General features: G+C 40.0%; 1 protein-coding gene across 3 annotated transcripts; it reads left to right on the top strand.

The window, feature by feature from the left end:
* Positions 1-105: 105 nt before the first annotated feature.
* On the top strand, positions 106-8,926 carry slc26a11 (solute carrier family 26 member 11). Of its 3 annotated transcripts, none has more exons than XM_083929777.1 (15): positions 106-218; positions 1,723-1,939; positions 2,063-2,297; positions 2,858-3,050; positions 3,519-3,604; positions 3,993-4,206; positions 4,402-4,580; positions 4,673-4,745; positions 5,353-5,464; positions 5,562-5,617; positions 6,543-6,683; positions 6,775-6,902; positions 7,806-7,905; positions 8,034-8,167; positions 8,343-8,926. In XM_083929777.1, exons 3-15 carry the CDS (start codon positions 2,094-2,096, stop codon positions 8,445-8,447), a joined length of 1,725 nt encoding a protein of 574 aa, XP_083785903.1. In that variant the 5' UTR covers positions 106-218; positions 1,723-1,939; positions 2,063-2,093; the 3' UTR covers positions 8,448-8,926. The 3 variants fall into 3 exon arrangements, with proteins under 3 accessions (XP_083785903.1, XP_083785905.1, XP_083785904.1); XM_083929778.1 differs by having other exon boundaries at positions 117-213; XM_083929779.1 differs by lacking the exon at positions 6,543-6,683.
* Positions 8,927-13,593: the final 4,667 nt, after the last annotated feature.

Here is a 13,593-nt window from a genome sequence, read left to right as displayed (position 1 = left end):
TTCCGCAAACAAACTTAGGCCCCGCCCACACGTGGTCACATGACAGAGGTCACGTGAGAATAGAACACAGGAACCTGTCTGTCTCGCGCTACATCAGCGAAATGACTTGACTTTTAGGAAGTGGTTTTTAAGCAAAAGTTACAACAACGCATTGAGAGAAAAGGACCTGAAAATCACAGCAGAACCAGTGAGAAATAAAGAAGAAGACAGCAGGTTCAGTAAGAGTTTCTATCTTTTATATTCTGTTGTCTTGGTTTTCTATTTTACTCTACTTTGTTGTTTTTCTCTTCTATTGCATTGTTTTTCTGCTCTATTCTATGTCATTGTTATATATGCAGCTCTTTTGTGTCCTTTTCTGTTTCTATTCTGCTCTACTGTGCTGTTGCTCTGTTTTATTTTATTCTATTTTAATACATTATTTTCTCTTTGTTCTGTTTGTTCCAGTCACTCAGCTATTGCTTTTAAATCATTCATGTTCATGTTCAACATTTTATTATCTATTTCAGCACAATATTATCACCTACATAACATAAACACATTATTGGACATCATAATGGGAGATAAATAAAACAGCATACTGTAAGATGAAGTTAGTCGTAACTCATACAACACTGGGGTATTTCTTTGTTATATGACTTGTGGTTGATTGTATAGGGGAAGTTATGGCATTTCTAAAACAATCAGCTGTCAAAGAGAGGTCATACCTGTCATATGACCGTCTTGTGATTTCAAAGACCTAACGGCTCGTTAAGGTCAGGGGTCACAAAAAGAGGTTTGTCTGCCTTGAGGTTGACTTGGCAGGTTGCCTTCAGATTCACTACTCCACTGGTGCTCAAACTGTGGTACGTGTACCACTGGTGGTACTCAAACTCTCTCTGGTGGGACTTGAAGGAATTTACAAAATTAAAAAAAGGAAACATTAATTACTAAATTAATATAAATACTAAGAACATTTTTTAAGATCCTTGAAAGGTAATTTAAAATAAGTTTAGTATTTCCTGTCATATCATGTTTGTTTGAATAGCAGCCTGTTACGTAGTCACGGTCATGAGTTACGAGCTAAACTGTGATGGAAGAGAGTGAGCAGAGGTAAAATGATTGGTTTGAAAAAACTGACATGTCCTTCCTACAGCGTGGCTGTGGCTAAAGATAAATAATCTTCTGATTAGAAATAAACCTTCCCGTCCGTAGATGAATAGTGTCGGCCTACGCTACTTTATTTTAACATTATCTTAGTGGTTGTACTTGAGAGAGCCTGATATTTTATGAGGTGGTACGTCATGTACAAAGTTGGAGAACTTCTCATTCCCTTCATTTGAGCCTTCAGAAAAACTGTCACTCACTTTTACACTCAACCCTCGTTTCCATATATGGATATAGTTCGATTATCTCATCGTACCTCTCCATTTATTGTCACTTTATCTTATTGTCTTCCTATTTTATTAACACCTTTTTCCGTGGTATTGTCATCATATTATACTAATGTCTTCACAATAATAATGTTATATAAGATGTTGTAGTTGTGTTGATTATTAATGTCCTTTTATCTTATTGTATCTTTTTTTATATTTATATTTATTAAGTTGACCCGTTCTCTTGTCCAACACACTTCATTTTACTGTCGACCCTTCATTAACCTGCTCTTCACCAATAAAAATGAAACATAACTTGTGTGTTGACTGAAGACTTTTTGTTGTTTTTTCCATTGTAAACAAAACGCAGCATGCATCTGAAGACATGGCGTCCTCTTTCTTTCATGTGCTGTGTGTTTGTCCAGAAACACACACAGGCACACTGACAAACGCACACACACAGAGCACGTCTTTGTTGTGTCTCCCTGGATGCTGTTTCTGTGGGTAGAGAGGAGGCAATCCAAGCATCACTTCTCAAAGGCCGAGGAGTAACATTTAAAGCAGCAAAGGAAACTTAATCACTTTCAGTGAGTGGCTTTTATCGTGTAATCGGTCTACTCATGCGCACATTTGAATATGTAAAATGTAACATTACCTTTGTGCACTTGCTGCTGTCCCCCTATCCTTTCCGTCGTCATCCTGCTCTCCAGGTTCTCCTCCCTCACCTCTGATCCTTGTGCGATGGACTCGCCTCTGCTGAGCCGAGGGGCTGCCCGGAGCCGCTTCTCCTACAGCACCCTGAAGGCCTGGCTGCCAATCCTCTCCTGGCTGCCCAAGTACAATCTAAAGTGGCTTCAGATGGACCTACTCGCAGGCATCACCGTTGGGCTGACGACTGTACCGCAAGCGCTTGCTTATGCAGAAGTGGCCGGCCTTCCTGTGCAGGTAAATCCTACTTGGGTTTTCTGTGCAGGTTCATCCTTTGGATTTAACTTACATTCAGATTCAACTCTCTTCGGATCACTCTGTCAGGCTGTTTTCAAGTTATTAAGTTATTAAAATAATCTCCAGTTAACTCCAGTATTCTTTATTCTCTAGAATTACATGAACAAAAAAAGTGAACAGGTGTGCATCCCCTCTAAACGTTTTGTCACTTCTTCCCAACCTCAGACAGTTGATATCACGATGTCATCCATCGATTACATCCTGCATCATTCTGGTAAATTTGAACTGATGCCTCTGCGTTCACTTTAACACCATCATCTTTATTTATTTTTATCATTACAGCCTAAACAATTAGTTGATTGGTGGAATATTAATCGGCAGCTGTTTTGGGAGTCAATCTATTGGGGTTTTGCTGCTGTTCTTCTGTCTTATAAAGGGCCAGACCAATATGGGATTTTTTAACCTGATAGCGATTTTAGAGGGAAAAGAAATTGATTACAGATATGGCAGCTGACAGTACATTTTTGGAAAAAGGCATCTAAAAGTATTTCTCTCCACAGTACGGACTCTACTCTGCCTTCATGGGAGGGTTCATCTACACCCTCCTGGGGACCTCTAAGGACGTGACACTGGGTCCCACAGCCATCATGTCCCTCCTGTGTTTCTCCGTGGTGGGGGGGCAGCCACACCGGGCCGTGCTGCTCAGCCTCCTCTGTGGACTCATCCAGGCTGTAATGGCGTTACTGAGATTAGGTGAGGGGCGGGCTGCTGCTGAGGTCATGTGAAACCTTGTGACACCAGTTTGTTTAGTTTTTTCTTCATTTAGACGACACTCGTGAGCCATGTCGATTAACTCAGAAACAGCAGTTTTTGCAATTTTTTTTTTTTATTATTCACAATGTGACACATTGTTTTCACCCAATAGCTATTATATTTTAGCGTTTATCTTTCAGTCTGTAAAATGTAGTGTGAGCTCTGTATTAAAGCCTGATTTAACGATATTACGATCTTAGAAATTAGTTGTTAAGAATAGAGAGACATAAATGTTAAGGGACAGAACTGTAGAGATTAGTTTTTTTAGAGCCACTTCCTACCAGCACATCTACGACTTCCTCAGCTTAACCACCACACACTTTCTGTGAAGTCTGTTGAGCTCTCTACTTTTTCGCTTCAAGTGTCATAACTCTGTAAATCATTCACTGGTTTTCTTTTCTTCTGCAGGTTTTCTGCTAGACTTCATTTCTTTCCCTGTAATAAAAGGCTTCACTTGTGCTGCTGCGATAACCATTGGCTTTGGCCAGGTCAAGGTAAGAGTTTAACGTCCCATATTGTAAAAAAGTGAGATTTGTGAGACGTCTTTTTGATTATAAAGCAGGTTGAGTTGCTATAAAAATACTGTGAAAGTCACTGTGCCTATAAACGATCCGTCAGGACTTCTGCACAGTTGTGATTTCACAACTATACTTTATATAGGTAGAAAGTGCCGGCTGCAAGGATGGTGCAGAGATGCCGAGAGCATCGATGCAGAAGACTTTGAAACACTGACCATCAGAGTAGGCTTGTGAAGGTCAGCACGTTGGTGTGCACACTCATTTAGCAGTTACTCTTTCTGTCTAACAAAGACGACAGAGACCACATCAGCGACTCCACTCAGTATGAGATGTTTCAGTTGATGTTGTCATTCCTGTTTTCTAGAATATTCTAGGACTCCAGGGAATTCCCCACGAGTTTTTCCTGGAGGTTTACTACACCTTCTACAAGATCCCAGAAGCCAGGATCGGTGATGTGGTACTGGGTCTGCTTTGTCTCGCTCTGCTGGTCATGTTGTCGTTTATGAAGACGACGCTGGGCTCCGATGACGCCCCTGCCTCCAGAGTCGCCAGGAAACTAGTGTGGACTGTTGCTACCAGTCAGTACCCGTGTTTTTCAAGAGAAAAATTAATTTAGCCCAAAACTAAAACTGTATCTTGTTTAACTTTATGACTATTATTATTTATGTATCTATCTATATCTTTGAGTGGTATTCGAGTGTAGGTGTCTGCACTGTGTTTTTCTTTTCTTAAAATTTTCTCCAATGTCTTTGTGTCTTCTCTGTCCTGGTCAGTGCGTAACGCCCTGGTGGTCGTGGCTGCATCCTTTGTTGCATTTTCTTGGAACGCTTACGGCAATCCCGTGTTTACTGTCACTGGGGCCGCTTCCCAGGGGCTCCCGCCTTTCAGGCCCCCACCCACGTCAGACACCACAAGCAACGGCACCATCGTCTCCTTTGGAGAGATTGTAGAAGTAAGGAGCAGAGTGACGATGCAACTTTCACTTCCCAGAATCTTTCTGGTTCACAAAACAGCTGATTCAGTGCTCTGTGTGTGTTTTTGAAGGACTTGGGAGGAGGGCTCGCCGTGATCCCCTTCATGGGTGTGCTGGAGAGCATAGCTATCGCTAAAGCTTTTGGTAAGAGTTTTAAGCCACGCTAGCAGCAGTTGGGATGGGAATATTGCTCTGTCAGTGGGTCAGTACCCCATTTTGGTCCAGACTGAAAACAATTACTTTATGGATTTCAATGAAGTTTTGTTCAGAATGATCCCCTGACTTTTCCTCCAGTGCCACAGTGAGGTTAATATTTTGAGTGAAATATCTGGACCACCATGAAATTTGGTACAGACATTACATCCCTGTTAGAATGACTTGTAATAACTGGTGATCCTTCAACTTTTCCTCTAATGCTGTCATCAGGTATTTGTCCAGTACTTTGGTTTATAACGAGATACCTACGTAACTAATGACATCCCATTGGCCCCAAATGTACTTGTGTTTGTCCTCAGAACATGTAAGCTTTGTCATTGTGAACACATTGGCGTGCTGATGTTAGCATAGAGGTGCTAGTGCAACTGTAAAAAGCTACTTCAAGAACTCACAATGACTTCATGCATTTTTTTATAAAACGTGTCATGTTGCACTTGATACTGTACATCGTACCACACATTAGATAATCCAGGCGGCTAAAGAATGAGTTTGTTGAGACAGTGTTGAGTGATTACAACTTCATGTTTCTCCTCAGCCAGTCAGAACGACTACAGAATTGATGCCAACCAGGAGCTGCTGGCAATTGGTGTGACCAACATCATGGGTTCCTTTGTGTCAGCCTACCCAGTCACTGGCAGCTTTGGGAGGTGTGTGTGTTAGAGAGAGAGAGAGAGAGAGAGAGAGAAAGAGAGGAGCTCAGGTTCAGCTCATATTTACAGTGTCATGTTTTCTCATCACATCCAGGACAGCAGTGAATTCCCAGACTGGTATTTGTACTCCAGCCGGAGGGATCGTCACCAGTGAGTCCTGACACTTTCAACTTTCACTTTATCTTTTCCGCCCTCTTATGGTGGTCTGTGGTATCATCTATTATCCCCACTCTTGTTTCTTGGTTTCTTCTTCCGTCTCTGTCTCCCTGAGACGTCCGACCCCTCTTCTCACTTCTCAGTTTGTACATCCTCGATTCTTCTCCTCCTCTCGTCGTGTCTTAGTCCCTCCAACCTGAGATGCAGGCAGAGAGAGCAAGGAAGAGACACGAGGAAGGAGGAGACAAAATGAGACATCCTTGCTTCAGAGCCGTCATTTTAAATAATGTCAATAAAATATGACCTGCTGCACAGATCCCATGATTTGTGTGTACTTTTTTAACTGTCACAGGTGCTGAAAAGACTTCCGCAAGGTATACGTTTGTTTATCCTCGCTCATAGCTCCTCCTGCAAGCCTCCCCTCTCCTAGAGATGCATATAAGGAATTGAGACATCCACGGAGGGCACAACACAAACTTAGAAGATTACTATTAACCATGCTCAAAAAAGTGAGTCTGACAGCGTACACAGTTATCTGTTGAAAGAACGTTTCTGGTTCCATTCAACATCACAAAGGTAAAAGATGCTTCAACACCAATCTCGTCTGCCAATAAAAACACTAAGAAAACATGTTCTTTTATTATTTATTTTTCCATTTTAAATAATTATTTGGAAAACAAACTAGCTACCTTTTCATTAATTTACATTTATCCTTGCATTTGCTCTCTTTCTCTGAGTCTGTGTTTTTATTTTAGTTTAAAAATGAGGAATCTCTCTTTCTCTCTCTCTCTCTCTCTCTCTCTCTCTCTCTCTCTTTCTCTCCCTCTCTTTCTCTCTCTCTCTCTCTCTCTCTTTCTCTCTCTCTCTCTCTCTCTCTCTCTCTCTCTCTCTCTCTCTATCTATCTCTCTGTTTTTTCAGGTGTGATAGTGTTGCTTTCCTTGGCGTTCCTCATGCCTGCCTTCTACTACATCCCCAAAGCTTCTCTAGCTGCTGTTATCATCTGTGCGGTAGCTCCCATGGTGGATTACTGTGTGGTGGCTAAGATGTGGAGGATACGCAGTAGGTGTCCTCTCTTTTTCTCAAGTTAAGTGTGTCTCACATATACGTGTGTTGGTTTAATTGTGGTCTCGTGCTGGTGTGTCCTCCACAGAGCTAGACCTGCTGCCTTTTGTTGTGACGTTCCTGATGAGTTTCTGGCAGGTGCAGTACGGCATCATAGGAGGTGTTGCTGTATCTGGAGCCCTGCTGCTGTACAACACTGCAAGGCCGCAGATAAAGGTACCATAATATTCTGTACAGGACGGTGTTTAAGTGAGGAGAAACTTATGTAGCCTTTAAAGCAAACAAATTTTGATTTGTTTGTTTCCTGTAGAGGTACAATAGTCATTTTCTTGGGTTAGAGGCAGTGAAAAACATGCCAGGGGAAGACTTGAGAGAATAAAACAAGAAACAAGTCTATGTTTCTTAATTAAAACTATATGTCAGGATCATTAATTCGATGCATCCAAGACTGAAGTTTATTAGTCAGATTTTGTTGCCTTAAGTAGTGATAGTAATAAACTCCAGCCTCAGAAGTGGCAGTTCCAGTTTCTCCAATACCAACATCCTCAATGGTTGGAGGGGTGCACCTCAGGGAGAGTGTAAAAAAGTGTAATTCCGGCGAATATTGATAAGTAGATAATAGATAGATACGTATCCCTACACATCAAACAAAGCACCAATGAGCTCCTTCCTGTTGGATTGCATTTGGTAATCGACTTGAATGGACTTTACTATGAGAGGAGCTGTAGTAGGTAAGTCTTTCAAAACAATGTTTTAATGAACTCTGGCTTCTCTAACTACGTTGTTGGTGCTTTGTTTTATGTGTTGGGACTCTTATCATGCTAATGCAGAGGTTTGGTATTACCATTAGCAGTGTTAGTAGTTAAATAAATGCCCCGAGCTAATCAGTGTTAGCCACGTCCGGCTGTTTGCACCGGATTTCTGCGTTAAGAGTTGTTACCCAAAAAAACTGTCTCGATGGCTTATTGGATGTATGTAAGTGCTGAAAAACACCATGGGATGATTTTGCGCCGGTATTACACTTTAAGTTGAAGAAGATGAGGATGATTGATTAAACATAGGCACAACCAAAAATGCCGGCTGGAGTGTTTTAAACGGATGTGTTCCTGTTGTGTGCAGGTGTCTGATCACGGTGTGCTGGTGATGGAGTTGGGCGGTGGACTCAGCTTTCCTGCCACAGAGTATCTCAGTAACAAGATACACACTCAGGCTCTGCAGGGTAAGGGTGTGTTTCGTAGTCTGTCTTTGTTTAGAGCACACTCAGTGTCTTGTTTAACCACCCGCTCTCTTTAAGATTTTACCACCATTTCATTTTCTTTTTCTCCCCTGTTAACTTGTCTCCCCTAGTGTCTCCTCCGCGATCAGTGGTCCTGGATTGCCATCATGTCAGCATCGTAGATTACACAGTGATCAACGAACTCAGGGACCTGCTGAGGCAGTTCAAACTACGAGAAGTGCAACTGGTCTTTACCAGATTGCAGGTACGTTCAGTTTTAACAGGAACGGCACATTTGTTCATTAGAATTTTGAAATAAAATGCCTCTTTGTTCGGGGCCAGAATTCAGTTCTTTTAATAACACAACAAATCAAAATATCTTCTTCCCTCTGTTTTGGTCTATTTCACACCCTCTGTCTCTGTGTTCCTCACACATGCAGCCCTCTGTTCTGGAGGTTCTTCTAGTAGCTGAACTGCAGGGCTTCAGGTTTACAGACAGCGTGGAGGCAGCGCTGCAGATGTCAGAGAACCTCCTCAATGAGTGACACAAAAACTGCCTAATCACAGACTGGAGAGGAGAGGTTTGATGCTGGACAGAAGCGATGTAGCAAGAGTACTGATCAAGTGATCAGGGACATGTCTGATCTGGGATCATTGGGCTCTTATGAAGTTGAAGACACCTGAGTAACTGGTTGTTAGGTGTACGGCTAAACTTGACTTTGGAAATCACTGTGAGAACTCCGAGATTACAGCACTACATTAACATTGGACCAGAAGTCTTTTACTGTGTTTTATAGACTTTTATATGTTTTTGATGGACACTATGCTTTTTGTATGAATGAGGAGATAATAAGAGACATAATATTACTGGAATATATTTATTAAAGAACTATCTCTGTTATGTTTTAGGGCTGAAGGTGATTGGTTTTCTCTTATTTTGTTATGGTAAATAAGTGGTTTTAATTAACTCATCACAATGACATGGATTGAATTACATTATTAACCCAAATCTCCACATCTGTACGAGGATTTTTACTTATAAAAAGTGCACATTTTCAAATGTATGCATGTGCGTTTGTGTGTGTCTGTTTGCGTTATAGTGAAGCCACCTGATAAGTCCCAGCACCACTCCCACAAATTGGTGTCGTCATGGAGTGTGTCTAATGCCAAATTCAACAGTGATTCATCCATGATGCTGCAGCATTAGTGTCAAAACACACAGATTTTCTTGTAAGCAGAGTTTTCCGATGATCTCCACATCACACCCCATAATTCCACAGGTTTTAATATACATGTAAACACGAGCACTCTAATATAAAATCTGTGACAAAACTATCCATCGTCGCAGTATTCTCAAGCTTAAAGACAACATAGAGGTTTTACATTATATATTAGATCACTTTAGAGATAAGTTTTCACTATGATGCAAAATATTTTTCAGTTGATCAGTATAAAAAAAAAAATACCACTTAGGACATACAATCCCTTATTTTCTAGACATGCCTGCATTGAATAAACAACACAAAGGCCTCAAACCTTCAAAGCGAAGTTTGCAAAGTAACTTATATAAGCAGTTTCCCCACACTTAGTGTATGTTGACACAGAGTAGTAAGGTCTAGCCCTTCAGTGGTTTCAAATGTACAAAATGATGAAGTGTTATGCAGTTTATGTTAGCTGAATCAATTCTTCATTCTCCATCCATCATCCTGACCTCGTAATTCACCCTGTGTTCAGCTTTATTAAATATTAACAAAGCAGTAACATCACTTGGTAAAGTTCCTGTTCAGATACCAGTGAAAACAAAATATGTTGATTGTCTTGCTTCTTCCATTCAGTTCACCATCAGGACTCCTATCAGCTCTGTGTGGTTGTCTTGTGTTCATGTTAAACACAAAAAATCAAGTCTTTTTACCAATTTTGAATACAATACAACACAATTCATAGCTATTAGTGAAGCATTATGATCCGTTTTATTGATGGCAATTGCTACAAGCAACTAAAAGAGCAGCCATGATGTTGACCGTGTCATTTGTCATTTTGAGGTATGTTAGCATATTAGAAATTTACATTTAGCTCAATGCATATCTATGCCTAAGTCCAACCCTTACAGAGCAACAGCTTAACTTTGTTAACTGCCTGTCAGGTGATGTCATTGATGTTTATGTTTACAACTTTGAAAAGGTCAACATGTCAGTCAATCAAGTCTGATCCATTCACACCCACACAGTCCAAATGAAGCAGATATGCTGAGTTTTTGAGTGATAAACTCCTAATGAATAATAACTAAGGTCAGATTTTGATCTCTCATTTTTGCTAATTTATTATTAAATTATATCAAGAATATAAAAATATATATATAAGAAATATTTGTACTTTGTAACAGTGTCTTCAGGGGTTTTAGGACCTCTACTGGTAAACCCAGAGAGGAAGACGGAAAGAGAGAAAACATCTATGCGACATCAGTGAGACACGGCATCGACTGGGAAAGGGTAAAAGTTGAGTTAGTGGACAGAGAGAGACGATGAGCAAAGTTATCTTGAGTGACTCAAGTTCCATACTTATGTCACGTGATGACAGCTGAAACAACCCGTAAAGGGCTGTAAAGATAAGGTTTTCTCTATCATGTAGGTCAAATGGGTTCAATTAAAAAGAATCACTAGGGCAAGTCATGTAAAAAAAAAAACCATATCTATTTATGAGAAAGATCAAAAAGCCCGCCTAGTCCAGTGTTACTGGGCCCCAATGTGTGATTTACTTTTGGTTTTGATTTATTTTAATTCTTTTGATCTTATTAGTGAAGTATTTGAGCACTCAACTCCACAAACTAATATTATTTCTTAGCAATGCTTCTGCCAGGGTGACTGAAAGTTGTATTTGCGTAAGGATTTCTATTTGAATGATGTCCATCTCCTTAAGGATGTGTTTAATTTGATTTGTAGTATACCTTTTTATCAGGTTCTTACCGGAATAATGTGTTGTAAAAACACTATCAGCGCTCTTGTCTTGCAGAACAAAGTGCTGGGTCAACTATTTTCTTGTAATAATAAACGTTGAAAGAGGAAGTGAGATTAGAAATATTACATGTTAATGATAAGAAGTGACACATCAATATAATAAAACACAATAAACCAAACTGAGGACTTGGGAAAGGTCATCCACTCACATGGTGCACAGTACTGCTGTTCCCTGCAGACTGTGGCATGACTGGGGTGGTCCCATGTATTATGAAATAAGTGCACACATGCACACGCACACATCTGAATATCATCAATTAACCATTTTTGTCTCTACTCACTATTCTTCTACAGCGTACTTTAACCCCTTAGAGACCCACCGTAGATGCATTTTTGTATTTTTGGGAGGACTGGCTTTTTTAGGGGGGAGATACTTTAGCAGGTCAACAGTTGATGCCGCATATAAGTGGTATACATCATATGAAAGCCTTGAAACATGAATGTTCATTTGAGATGCAGCCCAGTACTGTGTGTCATGTTTATTCTAGTCATACATTTGTCATAAGCATTTGCTTTTGTTAGACGCCCATTGAAATGTTGAAGGTTTGGAGCAGGGGTGTCAAACTGATCCAGTAAAAGGCTCCATTCCAACCAAGCAAGAAGACAGAAGTGTGTTCTTGCTTGGTTGGAATGAAACCTGCAGCAACAGCGACCCTTTACTGGATCAGTTTGACACATGTGGTTTAGAGCATATAAGGGTTTAGAACATAAATACTTTATCAGTCCCATTCTCATGCTCTATTATGTCATAAAAGTTTTTGCAGCAATTTTTTATCACTTGGAAACTGATCCAAATGTTCAAACAGACCTTTGAAAACCACATTAAGAGAACAAACAATCTGTTCTGTAAACTGCTAAGAAACCTCCTTATTGGCATTATACCTGGAAGAGCCAAGGTCTCAAGGTGCCCTCAGTCATTTGCGGTTTCATTAGGCTATTATGGTCCTCAAACAGGTCATTTTATACAGTGAAATGGCTAATGGGGACTAACATCATTACACATTAATACAATTGGGCTCACTGAATTCATAAGAGTCTCAGCTTTCCAACCAGACCCAATTTATGCAGTTCAAAAACTGTTTATGGACCCCAATATGCAGAAATATTCAAATACTCAAATACTTTTTTTTGCCCTGTATGAGAAACACTGCATGTTTTTTCCCCAAATGATCTGGATTATCATAAATTGGGTGTGTCTGTAAAAGGGAATTACTGGTAGCCATGGAACCCATTTTTTTCAGATATCATGAGGTCAAAGTTCAAGGGACCCCTAAGCAGTTCTTCCCTCGCCAAAATATAACTTTACTTTGAAGCGTTATTTAGCCCCCTTCTTGACATAAGCTGTGTCATGGTAGGTACCATTATCTTGCCCCAGGCCGCCCTGGAAACACCCTTGCCTACAGTGTGATAAAACTTCTCCTTAATAAATAATAATTGTTTCAAATAAATCGGGGTCCAACATGCACATGACAGTAGAGAGGAGATGTGCAGTTTATTTCATGCATGATGAAAAGTGTTGAGATTAAAAAAAACACAGCAAAGGTGTCCTCTTGGAGGCCCTTTGATGGAGAAAATGAGAGGAATAAGACGGATGAAGTGCCCCTCCACCGCAGACTGAAGTGAACCTTGATTTAAGATAATTTGCTCCTTTGAGTACTAAATAAACTTGAAACTCTCACTGCTGTTGACAAAAGGTGGTTAAAATGGGCCAGTCTGTAAAAACACTAATGTTGGAATGTGCAAACTTATCCAAGAGGTCTCCATTATGTTTCAGCACTGACCTGAGATTGATTGTGGTAAATCATAAAAGATATTGACTGAGGACTTTGTGTGCCAGTTCTGTTTAATCATAATTTTGCCTTTTTTGATCAATAAGTAACTAAATTGATGTCGTATGAATCAGCGCTGTAAATGACCCATGTACTGTATGTGTTTCACCAATGATTGCTTAGTAAGGTCCTTTGAACACACAAACAGACCTATAAATCCTCACACTTTCACTCCCCGGGAGATTTTCACTTTCAACTTTTTCAACTCCAACTTCTGGATTCCCACACAGTGTCTCAAAGGTAAGTACCAATACTGACAATAATGAATTTTATGCGTGGCAGCACCCCTTGAAAATGGGGTTTTATCTCTTTTATCTTTTATCAGCAGGTTTTTGTTGCGGCCGGGGTCCATAATGGGAGTGTTTGGAGGTTTTGTATTGTTCCTAATTTTGCAGATCTTTACAGGAATCACTTCAGGTAAGCGTCTTTTAATTTTAGGTTAGACATTATACACATTTACTGTGTAATTGTACTTTCCCTTCTGTATGAAAAAACCAAAAAGCTTATTACGTGCACCATTGCATCAAATGAAAATATATAGATGTCTGCGCATAATTTCAAATATTATTCTGTCATATAATATAAATAATATAACATTATTACCATAATTTTTAGATATTTATTTGAAAACTTGCTGGTTCAAACTAGAGTTGAAATACAGTTCTGTGCGAACGATGCTTTGTTACAGTAATCCGCCATGAGTCTTGAGAGGCCACTTAAAACCTTATATTCAGTGGAAATGTTATGTCCTTGGAAAATATAAAATAAACTGTGATGATATAGTTTAAAGGGCAGACATCTAAATTTGATGTGAATGATGGCATTCACACACTTGTAGGCCTACCTCG

Source organism: Echiichthys vipera (genome assembly GCF_963691815.1).
Source record: "Echiichthys vipera genome assembly, chromosome: 2".
NCBI lineage: Eukaryota > Metazoa > Chordata > Actinopteri > Perciformes > Trachinidae > Echiichthys > Echiichthys vipera.
The sequence above is the reverse complement of the archived record's forward strand: the minus strand, read 5'-3'. Positions and strand labels throughout refer to the sequence as shown.

What these genes read in the sequence shown, in the direction of transcription:
- slc26a11 (XM_083929777.1), top strand. Translation starts at nt 2,094, where the DNA reads ATGGACTCGCCTCTGCTGAGCCGAGGGGCTGCCCGGAGCCGCTTCTCC. An exon ending in ACACACTCAGGCTCTGCAGG is followed by an intron (nt 7,906 to 8,033) that starts GTAAGGGTGTGT and finishes TGTCTCCCCTAG; the next exon opens with TGTCTCCTCCGCGATCAGTG. An exon ending in TGGTCTTTACCAGATTGCAG is followed by an intron (nt 8,168 to 8,342) that starts GTACGTTCAGTT and finishes TCACACATGCAG; the next exon opens with CCCTCTGTTCTGGAGGTTCT.